This window comes from Peromyscus leucopus, chromosome 12 (genome assembly GCF_004664715.2).
Source record: "Peromyscus leucopus breed LL Stock chromosome 12, UCI_PerLeu_2.1, whole genome shotgun sequence".
Lineage (NCBI taxonomy): Eukaryota > Metazoa > Chordata > Mammalia > Rodentia > Cricetidae > Peromyscus > Peromyscus leucopus.
In genome coordinates, this window is record NC_051073.1 from 6,096,818 (window position 1) to 6,119,549 (window position 22,732).

General features: G+C 48.8%; 1 protein-coding gene across 1 annotated transcript in view; it reads right to left on the reverse strand.

The window, feature by feature from the left end:
* The window catches only part of Clic6 (chloride intracellular channel 6), a 42,175-nt gene that overhangs the window by 11,534 nt on the left and 7,909 nt on the right, over positions 1–22,732 (reverse strand). Inside the window, exons 2-3 of the mRNA XM_028877066.2 lie at positions 1,342–1,451; positions 659–784 (exon numbers count right to left, since the gene is read on the reverse strand). Coding sequence (XP_028732899.1) covers positions 659–784; positions 1,342–1,451 — 236 coding nt within the window. The remainder of the gene's footprint in view (positions 1–658; positions 785–1,341; positions 1,452–22,732) is intronic.

Consider the following 22,732-nt stretch of genomic DNA (forward strand, 5'->3'; position numbering starts at 1 on the left):
TCAGATGTTCCTGATCTAATTTCCTCCCTGGTCTAGTAAAGGTGTTTGACTAGAAGGTTCCTGAAGGGTCCACACCCTTCTAGTGTCAGACATGGGAAACAGTTATTCACACAACAATAACACCCCCTCCCTGACTTCTGCCATACCATCCTGATTGCCAAATTATGGATGCAAAGAGGGGAAGCTGTGATGGTTGTTTTAGCATCAATTGGCCACAATCTAGAATCACCTGAGAGGATAGCCTCAGCTGAGGAGCTGTCTAGATCAGATTGGCCTGTGAGTATGACTTGATTGTTAATTGATACAAGAAGATCCAGTCCACTGTGGGAGGCGCCATTCCCTAGGACCTGTATCGGGCAGGAATAATAGTAGCAAGTATCAGCATGGACTTCTCTCTGCTCTTGGTTGTGAATGTGATGTGGCTAGCTGGCTTACATCCTACCCTGCAATCACAGAGTACGACTTGGAACTGTGAGAAAACAGATCTTTTCCTCCCCTAAGCTGCTTTTGGTCAGGATGTTTCCATCACAGAGACAGGAATGAAGCCAAACCAGAAGCAGAGTTCATCTTAACTCAAGGCCGTTTCCTCTGGGGTACTGTGCATGACCAAGGAGAAACGCATCAGCAAGGTCGTGAGGATCTATTCTAGGAGGCCTACCTTGGGGGAACTAACTTCTCCTCTAAGAACTCCTCAATCTTATTCACGTCCGTCTTGACTTCGCCATCAAAAGTCATGAAAGGAGGATTCGTCCCAGGAGCCAGGTTCTGAAGGTCTGCAGGCTTCCTAGGTAGGAGGGAACAGCGGTCGGCATGGATGGTCTTGGGCATCTGGAGTCACGGCCAAGGCTTAGTTGTGCCCTCACCGTTTAAGAGGTACAACCCTTGAGGATTTCAAAGTGGCCCCCGAATTAACAAGGTGGCTTGCTAAAGACCAAAGAAGAATGCACTAAGAAATGATGGGTGGACTCACCCCTCTGCAACCCCCTTTCCGGCTGCAGAGGTGGGAAAGTTAACTCGCCAGTGTTATCAGCCAGGAACAGTACTCAGGCAGGCTTCTGGGAGGCACACAGCTGCTGGGTAACAAGGAAAAGCAGGCACTCCCTGGCCCCCAACCCCTGCTCCTTCCTGTAGCCCCCGAGTTCCACATAAACCATACCAGTGGCTAGCGCTCGGTCTTCATCCAGGCTCCTGACTAAGGATGAGCATGTCATTATATGACTCGCAGCATGTGTGTGTGTGTGTGTGTGTGTGTGTGTGTGTGTGTGTGTGTGTGTATGACAGGGTGTCTTGCTGCAGGGAAGTAGGTCCAGTTATTTCGATGGCACAGAAGCCTGGTCTCACCTCTTCAGGTCCACTGTTGTTACATTGAATATGACACCCTTTAGCCAGAGGATCATAAAGAGACGCTGAGAAAACGGGCAGTTCCCGATGCTCTCGCCGTCGTAACCAGCCTGGGAGCACAAGAAAGAGATTTTTATCTGACCCAGTCTCACAATGACAGACATCAGCAGTCACAGTTCTCAGCATCCACACAGCAGCTCGAAACCATCTATAACTCCAGTTCCAGGTGGTCAGGCTCCCTCTACTGGCCCTCCTGGGCACTGCATGCACACAGTCCATATACATGCCGACAAATACACACATAAAATAAAAATAGATAAATCTTGCTTTAAAAATTTGTACAAAAAACAAATCTAGGACCTAGTAAATGGTAACAAAGCCATGGAGGACTTTTCTCTTAGCCAATGTCATGCATGTGAGTTAAATCTTTATATGCTCTCCAACCTCAGATATTTTGTTATAGCAACAGAAATAGACTAACGCTCAGTTGCCAGGATTCATAATCATGGCTCTACCTCCCAAGTGCTGGGATTAAAGGTATATGCCACCACCACCTGGTGAAATTACTCTTGAATGACAAAAATAGCCACATTCTACCCCTCAGGTCTATTTCTGCCAACTAGAGTCATAAGAAAATTGAGAAGAATCCGGGCAGTGGTGGCGCACGCCTTTAATCCCAGCACTTGGGAGGCAGAGGCAGGTGGATGCCTATGAGTTTGAGGCCAGCCTGGGCTACAGAGTGAGTTCCAGGACAGCTAGGACTGTTACACAGAGAAACCCTGTCTCAAAAAAAAAAAAAAAAAAAAAAAAAATCAAAAAAAAAGAAGAAAAAAAAGAAGGAAGGAAGGAAAGAAAGAAAGAAAAAGAAAGAAAGGAAGGAAGAAAGAAAGAAAGGAAGGAAGGAAGGAAGGAAGAAAACTGAGGAGAAAGCAGTGCCGTGTATATGGAGGGCATGAGGCAGAAGTCGGCTGCTTGTTTGTTGTGAAGGAAAAGAAAGGAAAATTGGCTCCGAACAACCCCAGAGAAGTAAGAGTACTCTGTGTGTGCGCCACCTGGAGGGGTTATCAATGGTAAATTACGGAGCAAACACCCAGGAGTGGATATTCCCACGAGTTAAGAGGAAAAGGGACGACAGTTCTGTTTCTAAAGGTACCAGCCACTCAAGCCGAACTTAAGTCACAGAAAGAGTCGCCAGCTGACGCAGACTGCTGAATCTGGAGTCCCCTAGCTCCATGCCTGGGTTCTATATCCCCCCCACACACACACAAGCCCAGGCCTCCCTTCCTGCAGCTGACGTTTACTTGCTATTCTGCCTATTAGGAGGCTGGGATCTGGGAGCTCCCCCAGGTAGTCAGTGACATTTTTTTTTTTTGATGGTCCAGTAACTGACAAGGCAGCCGTTGTGATACAGTGCCCCCCCCCAGTATTCTTCACAACCCCACGGCACGTGACCCTGAAACACTGTCCTGCCTCACTCACCTGAGGGCACCCCTGCAGGGACCCCACCACATTGTTGCCCTGGCCCCCCACTCTCTGTTCTGCAGCACAGATAAGCTGCATAGAATCCCCAGCGCCTGGTGCCTGGAAGCCTGTTCTCCATTCCCTTTCCTGTTGCAGGTTTGGGCACAGTCAGACCAGGCAGAGGACGAGGGAGAGGAGAGCGCAGGGATGTGCCGTCTGGCCAGCCCTGACTTGCTCACCGGCTTTTAAGCCTCTTATTTTTATAATAGCTCCACTGAGCTCAATAACGTCTAGAAGTTCCGTGGAGTGGCGTGATGGTTCTCCTCCAATCTTGGCCCCTGGACCTGGTCATAGCTCACTGTGAAGGAGGCAAAGCCCCGCCGAATCATGGGCCTCCTGTTCTATAGTGTGTCTGAAGCTCACAGGACAATGTGTTCTGTTCCTAAATCCTCTCTGGCCCGCACCGTCTCCCACCACAGCACCTGGAGAAGAGCTGGATCACACAGGCGGATCTGCTCTCCTGTCTTGCTGGTGCTCTCACACTCACGCCCATGTTTTCCCTCAGGATTGTCCTCCCCTCTTCCTCAACCCTGGCAGCTGCTGCCTTTGGTGGAAATACAAATATAAAATATCCAGGAACAGTACATTTCTAAAAAATATAAGAATTGCCTTTGTCATTCAACTTCATAAAAACTTTGGGTTTAACTATCACAGAGATAGTTCAGTTGGTAAATGCTTGCTATGCGTGCGTGCGTGCGTGAGGACCTGAGTTTGATCTGCAGAACTCGTGTGAAAGGAAGCCAGAGTGGCCAGTGCTTGTAATCCCACTCCAAGGAGATGGAGACAGAGAGATCTCCAGGACTCATGGCGAGCTCCAGGGAAAACAGGAGCTCCTGCTTGGAAAAATAAAGTGGAGAGCAAAACAAGACACCAAGGTCAACCTTCGGCTTCCATGGGTGCTAACACATGTGCATACTTGCACATGCATGTACACACACACACACACACACACACACACACACACAATTTTAAAACCCTCAAGTTTGGGGGGCTCCCTAACAGATTTGCAGCTGACGAAACACCCAGTCTGAAGGCGAGAGAATGATCCTCACAGCCACAAAGCTCATGGCAGAAAGACAATGAAGAAATGCTTAACTACCCATGATCCCCCGTGTGGCCTTGACATTGGATTATCCCAACCCAGAGGAGCTCATAAACTGAAGGCTGCTAGGCATCTTAGCTGGCTGCCCCAAGTGCCAATAAAACAGGATTTACATATCCAACGTTGCCTCATCTTAAATTGCTCTAAAACTTTCTTTCTAGCTCAGTCTGCTGTAAATGAGGGGGTTACGGGAACATGGTGGGAGGGACAAGGACGCCTTGCTTAATTTTATTACTTTAATGCGCTTCAGTGCGAGGATGTGCCAGCAAAAATAAGGGCGAAGATACGCCATCTCCGTGGTCCATTATTGAGCAATAATGGGAGTGGACCGCCTTGCTTGTATCATTAACCCGACAAGATGATGGGATAAATACATATATATTCCGAGTGAATAACTGACAGTGTCCCCATAATTGGGAGGCTCTAGCGTACGGAGTTTTATTTCCCAATGTTGGTAATTCTCTCTGGCTAATTGCACTCTGGGCTGAGATTTCTCAGCAGGGTTCTCAGCCTGCAGGGGAAGTTTTTGTAGGTCCACATTTCTGATTAAATCAAATTAAGTAGCTTGAGAAATTGGAGTGGTTTTTTCTCTCCCCCCCCCCTCCCCGTTTTCAGCAAAGACTCAGACACTGAAAAGCCAGAGCGGCCTCTTGTTTGCCTTTCAGGTTGCATTTGGGGGGGGGGCATCTTCTATGGCAGGTCTCGGATCAGAGCAGGCACATCTCCGGCCTGTTCTCAGAGAGCTTCCTTTGCAAATGGTGTCTACCCTGGCCTTCTGGATGCAATAGCACTTCTGGTCCCTGGCCTGCATCTACTCAAGGGACCCCAAGGTGTGGGCAGGAAGGATCTAGCCAGCAATGCATCGGTGAACAGATCCTCTCTGCCCCAGAGCCTCCAAAACCCAGAGCCTCCCCCACTAATCTGTCACATTTTCTACCCAGAATTTGTGGAAAGAGATGTTTGCTCCCTGTAAGCTTTTTTTCTTTTAAGCAAATGAACCTCTCTGATGCCCTAGAGCAGTGGTCCTCAACCTCCCTGACGCTGCGACCCTTTAATCCAGTTCCTCATGTGGTGTGACCCCCAACCACAAAACTGTTCTGTTGCTACTTCATAACTGTAATTTTGCTACTGTTTTAATCATGACGTAAATATTTGATATGCAGTGTATCTGATATGCAGCCCTTAAAGGGGTTTGTGACCCACAGGTTGAGAACCCGCTCCCCTAGCAGTACAGGTGGGCAGCCACACTGCCATTTTCCACCATGGTGACGGCAGCTGCTGCTTTCAGAGGACCTGGTGAGTTTATGTCCTCCTCGTTCTTTTTCTGATACCTGGATGCCACATGTCTCCTGGATGCAGGGGTCTCCTGGCCCTTACAGGGGTTAGAAGGGACTCGGAGTGAGGTGGAGGGATCAGAGGGTAAATATGGCTTCTTTGCAGGCCTCTGAAGAGAGATAATGAGAAACACTGGGTTGTCGTTCCTTGTCCAGGGGACAAGGGAACTTTAGGCTTAATAGAGACCGTGGGTGTTCAGAAGAGGTACAGGTCGGAAGGAAGTTTGATTCGGCTGATCGGAGTCGTCTCAGAGGGAGTGAGGTGGAAAACCAGCTGGAACTAGCTGGGTTGGTTGGTTTTCTGCTGCTGTCATGGAATCCCAGAGGTTGGGTCATGAAGAATGTCAAAACATTCATTTCTCATAGTCCCGGAGGCTGAGCAGTCCGGTGTCGAGGTGCCAGCCCCCACTGAGGACCTTCTTGCTACATTGGAACATGTTGGATAGCGTCACTTACGGGGTCAAGAGAGACAGAGCACATGAGCAAGAATCTTCCCTGAACCCCACTGTGTGTCTGCTCTGTGGAACATTAAAGATGGTCCCACTCCTGGGTGGGGGCCTTTCAGGATGCGTGGGGACTGTCCTGCTGGGCCTTTCAGGGAGGGCTGAGGTCCCTCTAAGCCTTGGTGGAGCCAGGGACCCTGTCTGTCCCTTGTGCTGGTCATTCTCACAGGCACTAGCCGTGGCCAGCAAAGAGGACTCCTAACAGTGACTGGGAGACTGCTCGCAGTGACGTGGTTGGACCAGTGCCCCCTGGGGAGCACCCCATGGGGCCTCCCTGCTCCTTCTGCTGCATCCACAGCTGTGAGTTTCGGGGCCTGTGTAAACCCACACACGTTCATTACAAAGAACTGTGGCGTGCTGGGTCACCTCTACCACAAGGAAGGAGACTAGGAGGTGGGAGAGAAGGTAACAAAAGGGCTGAGAGACAGTCAAAAGGTCCTCCCGAGCCACCTCAGCCCCCGGCTCCTGGTGGAATGGTGACGGCCAAGGCTGCAGTGTTGGAATCCGAGACATCTTGACTGTTCTGTGATTCTGAAAACAGTTTCAATACTCTTCATGATCCTAATTTACTTGTTTCTAATTTACTCCCCCCATGTATGTGTGTGTGTGTGTGTGTGTGTGTGTGTGTGTGCACATACACACGTGTGTGGGCTTGCCCATGCAAGTGTACAAGTGATAGTCAGAAGTTGACGCTGGCTGACTTCCTCAATGGCTTCCCCACATTAGTTTCTTGAGACAGGGTCCCTCACTAATTGAGCCCCTGGGATCTGTCTGTCTGCATCCCACCGTGCTGGTGTTCCAGATGTGCACTGTGGTACCCATATTTTTACATGGATGCTGGGGATCTGAACTCAGGTCCTCCTGCTTTCATGGCTAGCTCTTTACCCGCTGAGCCATCGATCTCCCTAGCCTGGCATCTCCGTTTCTAAGCAGCACCAAGTTTCTCTGAAATATAATCAAAAGCGATGGGAAGAGGGAACAGAGCGGGGGGTGGGGGGGGTGGAGATTTTAGCCCTACTGCTGAGGACTGTGTAGCCTTGGTCAACTTATTTGTGTTCCTCGAGCATCTCTCTCTCCTCTCTTTCTCCCTCTTTCCCTCCCTCTCCCCCCCCTCCTCTTGAGACAGGGTTTCTCCGTGTTGTTTTGGTGCCTGTCCTGGATCTCACTCTGTAGACCAGGTTGGTCTTGAACTCACAGAGATCCGCCTGCCTCTGCCTCCCAAGTGCTGGGATTAAAGGCGTGTGCCACTGCTGCCTGGCTCATTTTCTCATCTTTAAAAACAAAGATTTTTGTCAGTATGGAAAGTGCTTGCTTTGAATGCACAGGGACCATGGTTTGGTCCTCTAGATCCCACATATTTCAGAAGCTAGGCATGATACAATTCATGCTTGCAATCCTGGTTCTGTGAAGTAGAGAGAAAAAGTTCTCTAGGACTCCCTGGCAGGCCAGAGAGCCTATTTGGAAAGTTCCAGAACAATGAGAAATCCTATGTGAAAAAACAAGGCAGGCAGCACCTGAGGCACCAGCTGAGGTTTACTTCGGGCTTCCACACTTATGCATACATACATTCACATGTGCTCACCTCATACGTGCACAGGCGCGCACACACACACACACACGGGTGGGGGCAGGGATAAAATCACTGATATGCTTAAACATCTTGGGGCCCAATAAAGAGCTATTACTGCTATTATCAGCGGCAGCATCGTTCTTCTCCCAAACCTGAGCCCATCAGAACAGACAATTATGGAATTTAGGGTACTTCATAACAAGCCTCAATTAGTGTGATTTTCATGCCAGCCCACGTCCTCCTTAGGGAAACGGATTTTTCTCTCTCTGAACAAGTCACCCATCCTATACCTACTCTGAGGGAAAAGTCAAAGGTCCTTAATAGAAAAAAAAAAACAGGTAAATATTTAGCCAGGAAGCCAAGAGGCGGGGCTCTGGGCTGGCACTGAAGTCAGAGGTCACCCTGACCTTTTGATACGGAGTCCAATGAGGACAGGTGCAGAGCTGTGCACACCTTGACCACAGCAGGGCTGATGAGCCCAAGGGAAGATGTGACACAGTGCTCATAAAAGGCTTGTCTACTTCGTGACTTGGGTTAGTACTGGGGCAACCCAAGCAGGGGTCAGCTGGCTGGTGTACCCGGAACTACCCTGAGTTTATCGTTAGTCTCCCCCCTGTGAGTTCCAGGCAGGCTGGGACAGCTTTTCCCCCCAACCACCTGGGCAGTTTCTCATTTTTGAGGGGAGGGCATGACTAAAGTCCCCCTAGGTCACCCAGAAGCAGGCCTTCACGCTCCCCCACAGAACATGGGAGAACACCTCAGATTCCACAGCTGACGGTGATGCTGAGGAGGTGGCCCCAGACTCCACAGCAAGGACCATCAGCTCCCACGGAGGGTGAGCAGACAAATGAGAGAGACCTGTGCGGGGTGCAGGAAGGAGGCAGGACCTTAACAAACAGCTTGGACAACGGTCCAGGCCTGCACAGAAGCTCACCCGAAGTCAGCTCTCCAGGCGGCCCCACACGCTCTGGGCCTGTCTTCTGCTGAGCTGGACCAACGAAGCAAGCCCTCAGGTGGCCACCACACAAGCAGGCTGGGAAGGAGGCCCTCCTCTCAAAGCCCAAAGGCCTCCGTTTCTCTTTGATCCTCCAGGGGGCTCCCTGAGTTAAACCAGAATCCCTGTCCACACTAAGTAGGAAAAGCTTGCAAGAGTTCCTGACACTGTTGGCAGTGGGTGAGAGACAGGCAGCCCCCTGGTAGGTGTCTCCTCTGAGGAAGCTGGGGCTCAGGAGACCTGTGTCGGCCACACGGGTTACCTTGGGCTATAGCTCTCACCTCCATCCTAAGAGGATGCCTAGCTTAGGTGCATCTCCTCCGAACAAGCCTGAGGCCCTGAGAAGCCCACCCCCACCCCTGTCTTTTACCGATGGGATTATGAACTAAACAGTCACACTGTGAAATATTGATGGTGATGGCAGTGACCGTGACCATGAGAGGGACTTGGACATACGTGGCACTTATTCTGTCCCATTCACTGAAGCATGCTACTTAAATCACAACAGTCGATCCTAACAAGGACCTTGGTGGCTACAGGTACTTTTGCTATTTCCACTTATAGGTGAGAAAGTTAAGACGCAGGCAGAGGAACCTGCCCAGGGCCACGCATCGGGAAATTGAATCAAAGGACACAGCTAGTGGGTATGCAGTTCATCTCCTGCTGCTAACAAATGGGGAAGATGTCTGTCCCTTCCTCTGCCTTCACCAGCGCCCTTCCGGAGATGAGTGGTGCTTTCTGGATTGTTTTCCTCATCCCTGTCATTGGAGAATTGGAAGTGACTTGCAAGAGTCATAGCGACAATAAGAAGCCAGGCGGGTGGTGGTGGCGCACACCTTTAATCCCAGCACTCAGGAGGCAAAGCCAGGTGAATCTCTGTGAGTTCGAGGCCAGCCTGGTCTACAGAGCGAGATCCAGGACAGGCACCAAAACTACACAGAGAAACCTTGTTTTTTTTTTTTTTTTTTTGGGGGGGGGGTGTTCAGTAGAAACAGAAAGAGTGCTGGGTACTAAACGAAGTCATTCCTTAACCTAGACCTTTCAGATTGCCTTTCCCATTTTATATCTGAGAAAGCATCCATTGCCAGCCTCAATTCCAAGAGAAGCCTGGGAAATATTCCCCAACTGGCTTTCCAAGCAGTTGGCCACCACTCTCTACCATTGATTGACAAGGACAAAAATGTGGGAAATTAAGCTGGAAGACAATCTACTGGTACAATAGATGGGGGGGGGTGACCCTTTAAAGACGCCAGCATCCTAATACACAAGACCTCTGAACACATTACCTTGCTAGGCAGAGAGGTCTCTGAGAACACTACCCACGTGATGAATTTTAAGATGCAGGAGCTATCCTGCGTGATAAAGATGGTCCAATCTAATCACGTGGGTTTCTGCAAGTGCAGCCTTCCTCTGGCTGTTTGAGGAAAGTTTCCACCAGGGAAGGACAGTCAGAGATGAGATTATTAGCTCTAACGTGTTGGGGGGGGGCGGGTCATGAGTCTGGGAGAGCCAGTGGCCTCCAGTAGCTGGAGAAGAAAGAATGTGGACTGTCTCCTAGAGCCTCAAAGGAAACCAGCCCTTCTGATGCCAGCCAGACGCTGTTGTGGAATATTAGTTTAAGATGTGTTACATTTGTTTATGCTGTGGAACATTTGGTTAATGGTGCAAAGATGTGTTGCATTCTTTTGTGTTGCATTTGTTTAACTCTGTGAAGCTGTGTTACTATGCCTGTCTAAAACACCTGATGGTCTAATAACGAGCTGAATGGCCAATAGCAACGCAGGAGAAAGGACAGGTGGAGCTGGCAGGAGAGAGGAGAAATAGAAGAGAAAGAGAGCAGAAGAAGGAGGAGAGAATAAGGAGAGGAGGACGCCAGGGGCTAGCCACTCAGCCACCCAGCCAGCCACAGAGTAAGAGTGAAAGTAAGATACAGAAGTAAGAGAATGGGGAAAGCCCAGAGATAAACAGTAGACAGGATAATTAAGAAAAGCAGGCTAGCAACAAGCCAAGCCAAGGCCGGGCATTCATAACAAACAATAAGCCTCTGTGTGTGATTTATTTGGGAGCTGGGTGGTGGGCCCCCAAAAGACCAAAGAACAAAGAGTCAAAAAACAGCCAACAACAAAACACCATCATGCTGGGACCAGCAAAGCCATAAGATAACAAACCAGGCTTGCTTACACTCTCTAGACCCTGGGAATCTATTACAACAGAAGCCTAATGCTCTACTGCTGAACTTCCGATTGGAAATCCAAACCTTTGCTGGAGACAGTCTGGCAGGTGAGCCACAGTAAGTCAGGGAGAAGGGCAACCCGTGACACTCGAGGGGGCTTAGCCTGTTTCTAGAAACTCTCCAGGGATTTGTGTAACGGCCACAGGCGCCAAGGAAGGTCAGCAAGCTTCCTTGATCCCAAGCTGAGAGGCCAGCTCTTCTGTGTGAACTCCAGAACTCCCAAAACTGCTTTGGTGTCCACCCAGGAGACCTGTTTGCTCCTCCACATCCCCTCTGGAAGAAGATGGATTTTCTAGCTGGATTCACAGCCTGAGACCTAGCCACAGGACAGCTCCGGAAGGGCATTGGTGCCCCTAGTGGTGAGAAGATATATTTTCATGTGTACCTCGTGACTGCACCACAGCCCTCAGGAAATGGCCCTGACCAGAGATGTAGCTGGGATTTAACCCCTTTAGGTGGCTGCTCACCCAGGTGTCCTCAGAACTTGGGGGAGTGTCCTTCTACACAGGATTTCAGTGTTAAACAATCAATTGTATGGCTGGGGAGACGGATCATTCAGTAAAGGGCTTGCGTGAGAACATGGAGACCTGAGTTCAGGTCCCCAACCCCCACGTGAAAAGTTGGAATCCATTCACACACACCAACCCCAGTGCTGGGGGCAGAGACGAGAGGGTATGTGGGGCTCGGTGGCCAGCCACATCAGTGAGCTCGAAGTTCGGTGAGCACATACACTTCTCAAAACATAAAGAGGAGATCAATAGAGGAAAACTGATGACCACCTCCAGCCTCCACACGTCACCACCATACATGCCACCATGGGCACACACCACACATATCACCATGGGCAAGGGCACACACCACACATGCCACCATGGGCACACACCACACATGTCACCATGGGCAAGGGCACACACCACACATGCCACCATGGGCAAGGGCACAAACCACACATGCCACCATGGGCAAGGATACACACCACACATGTCACCACGGGCAAGGGTACACACCACACATGGCACCATGGACAAGGGCACACACCACACAGGTACATGTGTCTATACCACAGACCCATAGGGAAAAAAATAATAAATCCAGAAAGTCCAGAAAAACTAGAATAAAATGCCCTCCCTACCCAACACCCCTTCTAATATTCTGCTGAAAGCTATCAAAGGGACATTGTCTTTCTGTCCTCCATGCTGTTGACACCCCACCACAAACACACCCAGGCCCTCACAGTGTGCTATTAAAAATACATCTTGAGGCCAGCAGGTTGATCATGGACAGTTTGTTAAGAAAATACCAGTTCCAGATTTGTTCATTATTTCTCGACTCTCATTGAAATTGGAGGGTGGAGACAGGGCAGAGCAAAGTGACCAGCACAGAGGGAGGGACGGCCATATGCTGGGCAGGGCATACCACGTGACAGAAACTCTGTCTTCAAATGCAGCTTTCTCCATTTGGTCAGAACTCCCTTGCTCATTCACAAACTTCCTCAGACATGAATAGCTTCCGGCTACTCTGGGGGAGTTGAGGGGGGGATCCTGCTCTCTCCATTTTCCTCTGTGATGTTTACAAGTTCTATGCAGATGAAAGGCCCAGAGCTTCTTATTAACAGAAGGAAAAGGACCAGGGGCCTCCAAGGTACTCGGGTTGATTTCAGCGGCCAGTGTATGAAGTTCTTGGCCGCTGGGAGCTGGCGAATCTACAGCAACCTTTGTTCCTCAGGAAATCAGAAGTCTCTTAAGGGTTCTTAAGGGAAGTTACAGGTGGCAGGGATTGGATTGGGGCTGTGTGGGTTTAGGAATGCTCTCTGTTTAGTGTGAGAAGATGGTAGAAACCAGTGCTCCGTTCTTAACTCTTTGTGTAGGAGGCGATGATCACTGACATGATAAAAATCTGTGAGATTTGGAAGAATCTACCTAAAACATGTTCCTCTAACCTGGTGTGCAAGCCTGAATCTCGGAGAGCTATGTAGAAAGAAAAATGATGCTTCCGAGCGGTGGCTTTCCGGAGGCCCCCCTCACATAAGGGTGCTAATGTTCCTGGGAGAGGATAGTCTCAGTGAGTTTCTTCGCACATGCAGCAAACAAGACCCCTCTACACTCTCCTAGAGGTCACCTCATCACAGGTGTTAGGAAGTGGGAAGACGGGTGGACACTCTCGTCCCTTCTTCATAAATTCCATTTTCTAGAGACACACTTGCCAGATCCCTGACCAAACTGTGCCGCAGCATTTTGAAACCGTGTGCTAATGACTGCAGCTGGTCACTGGAACTCTGAAGGACGGTCCCCAAATAAGTTCAGCAGCACGGGCAGTAATTTGCTCATTTGCTCCTTGGATTGAAATTCTTTTTTTTTTTTTTTTTTTTTTTTTTTTTTTTTTTTTTTTTTTTTTTTTTGGTTTTTGAGACAGGGTTTCTCCGTGTTGTTTTGGTGCCTGTCCTGGATCTCACTCTGTAGCCCAGGCTGGCCTTGAACTCACAGAGATCCGCCTGGCTCTGCCTCCCGAGTGCTGGGATTAAAGAAGTGCGCCACCGCCGCCCGGCATGGATTGAAGTTCTTAATGGAGCTCATGAGGGGCGTGGTCCTTGACGAGTTTTGCTTCATTTCAATGACTAGAACAAGAGCTATGTCAAGTCAACAGGGTAGTTTATCCTGAAGATGTCTTCCTTAATGGAAGAACTTTGACCAGAATAAAAACAAAACAAAAACCCCAAAACAGATGAACATCTCCGAGTGCTAACAGAATGGTGGTAAGGAAGAGAGAGGTGACTGCGTGACCCCAAGCCTGGTGACATCAGGGGGAGGCGGGGTTCTGTTCCCGTGTAATTTAGTCAGGTCTGTCCACAGCTTCATGTTTCAGAACCCCAGGCGGTGTCAACCTCGTGTCCGTTGACACTCAGATTTTCAAAGAAGTCCGTTTGACTAAGCTGAAATGCCAGGTTTCACAAGCTTTAGGAACAAACCCGGCTGTGGTTCTGCTGGTGAGAAGGGGCAGAGGTCAACCTGGCAAGGGTGACGTCATGTCAGGTAGAATATTCCAGAAGGTGATGGTAAGCTTTCAAAGCAGAAAATCAGTCGTGACTTTTACAAAATCAGTATGGTATTTGGGAGCGGAGGGTGACCACAAACTGCTGCTAGAACGCCATCCCAAAGGAGTGTTTTTCCACTTTTAACAGTCAAATGTCACTTGACCTCTTGCAATAGTTAAATCCTTGTACAGTCAAGGGTTCTGGGTCAGGATGACTAATACACAAGACTTCAGAGTTCTTTGTCAGCCAAGACAGCACCGCTCTGTAGGTGTTGACGGTTCAAATGGAGCATTTCAGGACGCTTCAGACAATACAGAATTATCTGGAAGCTCACTCCTCCCCCCCCCTCAACACTGGCCTGGCTCGACCGACACCAGGAGAAGGCCTGGCTCAGGCCCAGTGGGGTCGCTGGTGCTAAACAAGGAGAAACACAGTGAGCTGGCCAAGGCCGACACACTGGCTGACACACGCCGACTGACACACACACACACACACACACACACACACACACACACACACACACACGGCTGACACACACACACACCGGATGACACACGCTGGCTGACACACACACATACACACACACACACAGCTACACACACACACACACACACCGGCTCACACACACACATCGGCTGACACACACACCGGCTGACACACGGCTGACACACCGGCTCACACACACACACCGGCTCATTCACACACACACACACCGCACACACACACACACACACACACACACACACACACCGGCTCACACACACACATCGGCTGACACACACACATCGGCTGACACACACACCGGCTGACACACACCGGCTGACACACCGGCTCACACACACACACACACACACACACCAGCTCACACACTGGCTGAGCCAGAAGGAAGTCTTCTCCATGTCACGTGCTTTCTTTGGCAGGCCCTCCATCCCCACCCTCATCCTTGGGAATAGAGGAGGAAGGGGCTGACCCTGTTTCAGGGTTCCCCTGACCTGGGATCAGCTTGACATCATTGTCTGAAACCCAGGCATGGAGCAAACCACGCCAAGATGCATGTTTTCCAAGCAGGATGACATACTAGGCGTTCATGCCTCACACTCATTGCGCACCATGAAGCTGTTACAGCTGCCCGGGTCGGACAGTGAGTTAACTTGACTTCCACGTGCAAATAGACACACGGATACCCTGTGAGGTGAGGGCTGCTGTTTTCCAGACCTATCTGTTCCATATCCTGGTTACAACCCGGGTGAGTCCACTTCCCAAGAATCACCATTATTTCCAGGTATTTTTTTTTATCAAAAAGTCTTGAGAAACTAGAATTTAGAGAAAGTGGAGAAATCTCACTTCATGCTCAGAACAACTTGCAAATACTTTGAGATACAGTAGCAGAAAATAATCACATAGGAGAGACAGAGTCTGTTCCAAGAGGGAAATGGGATGTGGGGGTAACCCCGGCTGTGATGGGATGTGGTGGTAACCCCGGCTGTGATGGAATGTGGGGGTAACCCTGGCTGTGATGGGATATGGGGGTAACCCCGGCTGTGATCAGATGTGGGGGTAACCCCAGCTGTAATGGGATGTGGGGGTAACCCCAGCTGTGATCGGATGTGGGGGTAACCCCAGCTGTGATCAGATGTGGGGGTAACCCCGGCTGTGATCGGATGACACACCCACCCAAGAAGCTGCTGCACAGGCAGGTGTCGTACAGTGCTGTACTCTCACCCACAGAGCCTGGGAGTTGAGCCAACAAAGGACCCAGATCATGCCAACCTCAACCCCCTGAAGTATCTTTTTGTTTGCAAAAATATACATCGAACCATGGCGTTCAGTACCCAGGAGTCTCAGGATAGCTATGCACGCAGCCCAACAGATCGGTGAATGTGGTGGTATTGTGTTCCCCAAAATATTGTGCAGCTAATAAACTTATCTGGGGTCAGAGAAGAGAATAGTCACAATATTAAACATAGAGGATAGGCAGTGGCAGCACATGCCTTTAATCCTAGCATTCCAGAGGCAAAAATCCCTCTGAATCTCTGTGGGTTCAAGGCCACATTGGAAACAGCCAGGCATGGTGATTCACGCCTTTAATCCCAGAAAGTGAGCCTTTAATCCCAGGGAGTGATGACAGAAAGCAGAAAGGTATATAAGGCGTGAGGACCAGAAACTAGAAGATTTTAGCTTAAACTCTCATACAGAAGTGTACATGGATGCCTCTTAGGAGACAAGCATTCGCAGAGGATCTATAATCCAGTATGAGTGGAATGAGTAGAATTCATATACTGACTTTCTTCATGGCGACAACGCTGTAGAGAATTATCTTCTCTGACAAGGTCCAAAGCAACAACTTATACATACTGTCTACATCCACCAACTAAGCTCACCATTGCTGGAGGGGACAAGAACACCTTTACAGGGACCATGAAATCAATTCAGGGCTCTGGGGAGATGCTGGCATCAGACCTCAGAATGTGATTTCTCAGATCAAGTCCTAGAATCCCTGTTTGTGAGTCTCATCCAGACTGAGGGCCAGCCGTTCCACGGCCTTACTGCTGAGAGCGCCCCACCAAGGCCCCCCTCCGGCCTGGTCCCCTCTACCACAGCTTTGTTTGGCTCTGCACCGTCTCCACCTTCCTCCATAGTCCGCACCAGCACCTTCCACTCTCTTATCCCCTCCTCGGTCAGGAGGATGGAGCGCCTGGGGTGACCCAAACAGGCCACCCTGGAGTTGAGAAAGGCGGCATGGCACAGGAAGAAGTCTGCAGACACCTTGGAATGTCTCTGGCTTCTCTAGAGAGGCGGACAGATGGGACCCTGGCTAACAGCAGCAGACACCACCTGGTTGGCTCTGTGTCCCTCTGTCCCTTGTCTGCTCCAGCTAGGACGACAACAACCAACCAAACCCAGGCAGAAATGAGGCTCCTTACAGAGGAAGCTAATAGCTGGATGGGCAGGCACCTGCCACCCGAGGAGGAGGGGAAGAAAAGGCTGCGGTGGCCTCAGGTGCACCCCACACCCTCGGTATTGTTCACCATCCTGTTTGACGATCCCACCACACAAATATTATGGACTGTCCTGTTTGACAATACTATGACACAAATATTATGGGTCATACTTCTCTTAAGACATAAAGGGGAAAAGTGCCCTAAGTAAGCAAGGTTTATTTTAGAAAAAAAAAAAAAAAAGTGTAGTGTTTTTTGTTTTTTCCCTTCAAATAAAAGTCTGCACAGTGAACCAGCCCTGTAGGGGAGCCAGGTGCCTCATCTGTTCACTATTGGTCAAATGTGTCTGCAGCTACTCAGGAATTCTGCTCTATTAGGACAAAAGACCCCTCCCCATTTAACTCAGAACTGGTTCATTCAGCACTACTCCACTCCTAAATACACTTTAGACTTCAAGACTATGAGACCCAGACGTTACCTTTTCAAACAGCCCCCTAATCCTAAACGTATTCTAAACTGTGTATGGTATTTATTCTTGCCAACTGTTGTAACAATTAATTCATTATTAGTGAGATCAAGGAGTTGACCCACATAGCTTAATTGCCTAACCACATAGCTTTCGGCCCTCAAATGCTTAGTGATGCTGGGGTTCCTTGTCACAGCAAGTAAAACCAAGCCATGAAAAGCAAACGAACAAATGAAATGTCCCTTGACATTTTCTTTTCCTTATATGAATTAAGCTCGGAAAACGCAGGGCTATTTTTAATCCTTAGTTAATAATATGGCCCAATACCAGCCAGAGCTTTTACATGGAGATGAAAAGCTTATTTCCTTGTAAAATTCTCACAAGGAATTATTTCAACAAAGGAACACCTTGTTCTGAAAGCCTGCTTCATAATGCAGCCCGCTGTTACACACCCTCTGCTATAAGTTCTTGAGTGACAGGGTGTTTCAATCCCTAGGCTGACTCCAAGGGGAAAATATGCAGAGACCAAATAGAAAGGCTGACTGTGGCCTCCCCCTCTGCACACCGCCCCACCACTGCCCCTGCCCACGCCAGCCCTCCCATCTGGGCCCGGCCTTCTTCATCTGCTCATATTTGACCAGCCTAGAGAAGACGTGAGCTTACACGTACCCATCACCAACTGCCACGTGACGAAGTATCCTAGAATTAGGAGTCTAAAGTGATTGTTTTGCTGTATCTCCTGATAGTTTAGAACTAGTACTTGTGTATGCACTGCACACATGCACGCGGAAGTCTGGAGACGGTTCCTCTGGAGTTCTCTCCTGCCGCCTGGTGGGATCCAGACATCCAGCTCCGGTTTCCAGCTTCGCACAGCAAGTGCTTTCTTACTCTCTGAGTCTTCTCCCTAGCCCTGTTAGGTGGTTTAGACGCAGCTGTCCAAGTGACATTTGCACCCAACCAGGCACTGACACAGTCGCTCAGCAGGCAACGGGTGGGTGCATGGACGACTTGTGGGAAAGATGATGCAGCTCCACACGGTGCTCAGTGCCCCGTGGACGTAGCTGTAAGGCTGAGTTCAGCTGGGACCGTCAAGTGGACTGCCTGAAGGGGGCCTCTCCAGTGTGGTGACCTCAGGAATACAGGATGGGCAGAAGTGATGCAACTTTCGAACAGTAAAAAAGCAGCTAGCCCTGAGATAGTCAGATACGGCAACCTGGGGCTACCCTTGGTTTGGGCTGTGCACACATCCACCTCCTAATAATGCATCTGGCAGCCTTAGACCCTTACCTGCACATAATGCACATACCTCTCTGTGAACAATGTGCCTAGCAACCCCTTAGCAACCGAGGACCCCGCCTGAACTGATCTACACCTGCACTGAGCTACATGTATATCTGGCTTTCACAATGAAAGTAAGTTGCTCCCCCCTTGGCAGCTCCTTGATAATGCCCCCTTTCTATTCAAAACATCCTAAAACAAACATGGGAACTACAGACACTGGGCCAACCTGGCCTAGACTGGTGTGTATATAAGACAAACTGTGTCATCTGGGCAAACTTTTAGGAGAGTCTCCTATTTGCCTCATGTTTATTTATCTTATGCTTATGCATAGTTGGATGTGCAGAGTATGGACATCAGATGCATCATGGGAAGGGACAGTGGGCAAAGGTTTACATAATCTAAGATCATCAATCAAAATAGAGAGCCGCCCATGATACACCCCTTAGCAACCAAACTCTTGATCGTCTTGAACCCCAAAAAAGGGAGCCCCAACAATAATCATGGCCCTTGCGTACCCTCACTCATGTAGTCCACTGTAATAGTTTCATGGCTACTTTTGCAATCTGTTTGAGCATTTGTTTCAATTCCTTTAAGAAGCCAAAAAAACAAAAACAAAAACAAAACATCCAGGCTGGACCTGGACTGCCAACGACAGCATTGTAGGCATCATATTCTACCAGTCACCATGTGGGTTAAAAGGGTCCAGTCAGATTCAGAGGGAGGTAAACCAATTCCTACTTCTCAGTGGCCAACACACCGCGGAATAGAGTCATGTTGTGGAATATTTAACTAGGCGAGGATGTGTTACATTTCTTTTCTTTTTTTAATTTATTTATTTATTATGTATACAGAGGGGCAGATCTCATCAGATGTTGTGCCACATTGGTTCTGGAATTGAATCAGATCTGAAGCAGTCGTGCTCTTATCTGAGCTCTCTCAGCCCTGTTTTTCTTTATGCTTCATTTGTTTAATTATGAAAATATGTGTTGCTGCCTAAGGCACCTGATTGGTCTAATAAAAAGCTGAACAGCCAATAGCTAGGCAGAGAAAGGATAGGCGGGGCTGGCGGGCAGAGAGAAAAAGTCAGAGAAATCTAGGCTCTGTAGAAAAAGAATGAGAGAAGGAGAGAATGAGGGAGACACCCGGGGCCAGGAGCCAGGCAGCCGCCAGCCAACCAGACTCGAGAAGCAGTGAAAGTCAGATACACAGAAGGAAAAAAGTAAAAAGCCTTCAAAGGTAAAAAGTCTAAAGCAAGAGGTAGATAAAGAAAACAGGTTAGTTTAAGTTAAAAGAGTTAGCCAGAAACAAGCCCAAGCTAGGCCGAGCATTCAAAACTAATAAGTCTCTGTGTCGTGATTTGGGAGCTGGCTGGTAGCCTAAAAGAAAAAGGCAGGTAATGAGTCATATTTAATCCACCACACTACAAGAGTTCACAGACTCAGCCCTTGACTAACTTGAACACACCAGAAAACTTGAGCAATGTCTAAGAGCGGTGGATTTGTGTTCTCACATCCAGTGATGGGAAGAGCTACATACACAGCTCTCACCTTAGCAGCCCCCACGATCTGCAGCAAATCTCCCATCATGGCTACTGCTTACAACTCAGAGTCGTAATATATTGGTTAAAATGTCAATGAACAAAGACTGGCCCCTCAGATCTGATTGCTGCTGCCTTTGAGCTTTCTTAAGTGTTGAATTCTGCTCGGAGAATCAAATGATTGCCGAGAAGCCCTTGAGTGCAACCTAAGACTTCATCCAGTCTGATTATTCATGGGAACAGCATAGGAGGCCTTCAGCTTGGCGCTCAAACAAAGAAAACAAAGTTGGGGGGAAGATCACATCTTCCCAGGTTTCTTTGAACTGGCCTCCAAGGTCCTGACACCAAAGGCACCAGAAACAGTGTTAATTTTCTGCATATCCAGACCAAGCACGCCTTTGTTCCAGGAAGCTCCCACACCCCTGATGGCTGTGATGTAACCAGTACCTTGCCCATTACTCCAGATTCACATCAGAGTACTGTGTGTGCCTCAACTCCGGGATGGGAACAGCGGTCACCCTGCTCTGACCCCTTATTTCCTCCCCTCATCCTACTGTGGCTTGAGATGCAATAGGGGTCCTGCCAGAGACAAGGCCCAGGACACTGGTAAAGAGGCACAGTGAACTTCTCCCTGCTGGGCTGCTGGATCCCGTGTCCCAAAAAAGAGAGCAAAGCATAAGCATCAAGCACTCGGCAGGGTGGCTCCGGGTATCACCCCAGTCCCACCCCTCTGCTTGTCCAATATTCTAATTAGGTGCTAATTAGAACCAAATGGAGAAATCAAGGATGGAAGTGGGAACCCCTAGGCATTTAAGAAGTTACGGAGTATAACGCACCAAAGAGTACTTAAATATTGCAGCAAATGAAGTAAGAGACGTCCAGGCCGGAGTAGCCTACACTGATTCCCAAGCATCCGATGACAAGAAATGACGGTGAGATCAGGTCACCCCTGTCCACAGTCCACACATTCCCATGAAAGTAAGCGGAGCACATAGGAAGACAGACATCGATTCCTCCAGGAGAAAAGAATAAGACCAAGGCCTGTTCGAAAATCAGACAAAGGACCTACACACTCGGCCACAGGAAGCAGGAGGCGGGAGATTCAGCCTTCCCCGGCGGCATCATAAACAGAAACCTGACTTCAACGACAACACCATCATTTTCCACCTTTAGGACTCAAAGCGTTTGATAACGATCGGAGTGGGGAAGGTCGTGGGGAAAGCTGAGTACCGACGGGACGTCAGAGAACTTCACGTAACTCATCTTTGAGGAGGAAAATGAGCAAAGGTTATCACGGTCTAGGCATGCACACCTTTTCTCCCAGCAACGCCATGCCTAACAACTTAACTTCCGGGTACTGTTGCCTGACCGGAAGGACGTTCAGCGCAGTGCTGGTTAGTGTATCAAGAAAGAAAAACACCTACACATGCGTGCAGGATCATCATAGAGAACATCCACCATGAGACTACGAAGATGTTTTTAACAAACATAAAGGACGGTTTCTAAGAAACGTTAACATATTGAAACAAAGCGCAAAGCGAGCAATGTATTTCTGTTGCCCTGTTTCTGTAAGAGACAAGAGAACTAGAATTGGTGTTTGTAACATGTGTCCACAAATTCTTTGACTTTCCCTTTAAAAGGTGGCGCTTGGCACCACTCTCTGAAGGATGGGCTTGGTAACTCTAGCAAAACAACATAGATGTCACACTTCGGTTTTTGAGACAGCATCTTGTATGTGCCCATCGGGACTCATGCTTGGTATATAGTGGAGGATGACTTTGAACTTCTATTCTCTGCCTCCACCTCCTAGACCCAATTTATGTGGTGCTAGGGATCAGACCCAGGCTTTGAGCATGCCAGGCAGATAGTCCACTAGCTGAGGTACAGCCTCAGCCACAACACTGTGTAACCTTTGAAATGAAACCAGAGAGGGCATTATGGCTTTATCTCGGATTCCCCTTGGATTCCTGTTCTAGGGACAGCCACAGGGCGGGCTGGAAGACATGAACACCGCACCACGGTGTCCCACGTGGTGAAGAGCTGAACCTCCCACCAGGAAGCAAGTGAGTCAGCCATCTAGAAGGGGGTTCTCTGCTTCCTTCAATCCTTCCCCGCTAGCCAGTATCCTGACAGCACATCCAAGCTGCTCCAAAATTCCTGTGCCCGAGTAATTCTGAGCGTCATTGTTTAAAGCTGAAGGATTCTAAGTCTTGGCATAACTCTACAAAGCAATTAATAGCCAATCCACTGAGGGGATTTGCATACACGTTTGGTATGCACAGTTGTCTCTGGGAAGAACTTTAATGGTTATCTCTAGGGAGAAAGGCTGGAAAGCTCATACCCAGAGATGGAAGAGGACTCACTTTTCATTATATTATATGTTTTATGTTCATGTTTTTCCTTTTGCCAATTTTTATCTTTTCAAAAAAAATGTAGAGCACATTTCACAGAAGAGCCATGTAAACTACACACACCTCCTGTTGTGATTTGCATATGAACATATTTAATCTGTGTTTTATTTTGACCTTATTGAAATCAAAACTATGGACTTTGTACAGAAAACGCATTTCTCATACTACCTACGATGCTTAGTGTCCTATACATTTCCTGCTCACTCTGGTAGAACCTTTGGGTCCTTTATTCTCCACAGTCTGGTTCCTTTTCTCCATCTGAACCAAACCCCAGCTTTGTGCAGATGAAAACATGTCTGCCTCAGGCACCAACCGAGAGCTGGTGTTCCTACAGACCAACAAACATTTTCTTAAGGAATCCAACAGCAAATACTTTAGACTTTGAAGTATACAGAGTCTCGGTCACAACTGTTCAACTCTGATGTCACTGAGTAAAAGCAGTCATAAACAGGTCATTTGGGGATAATCA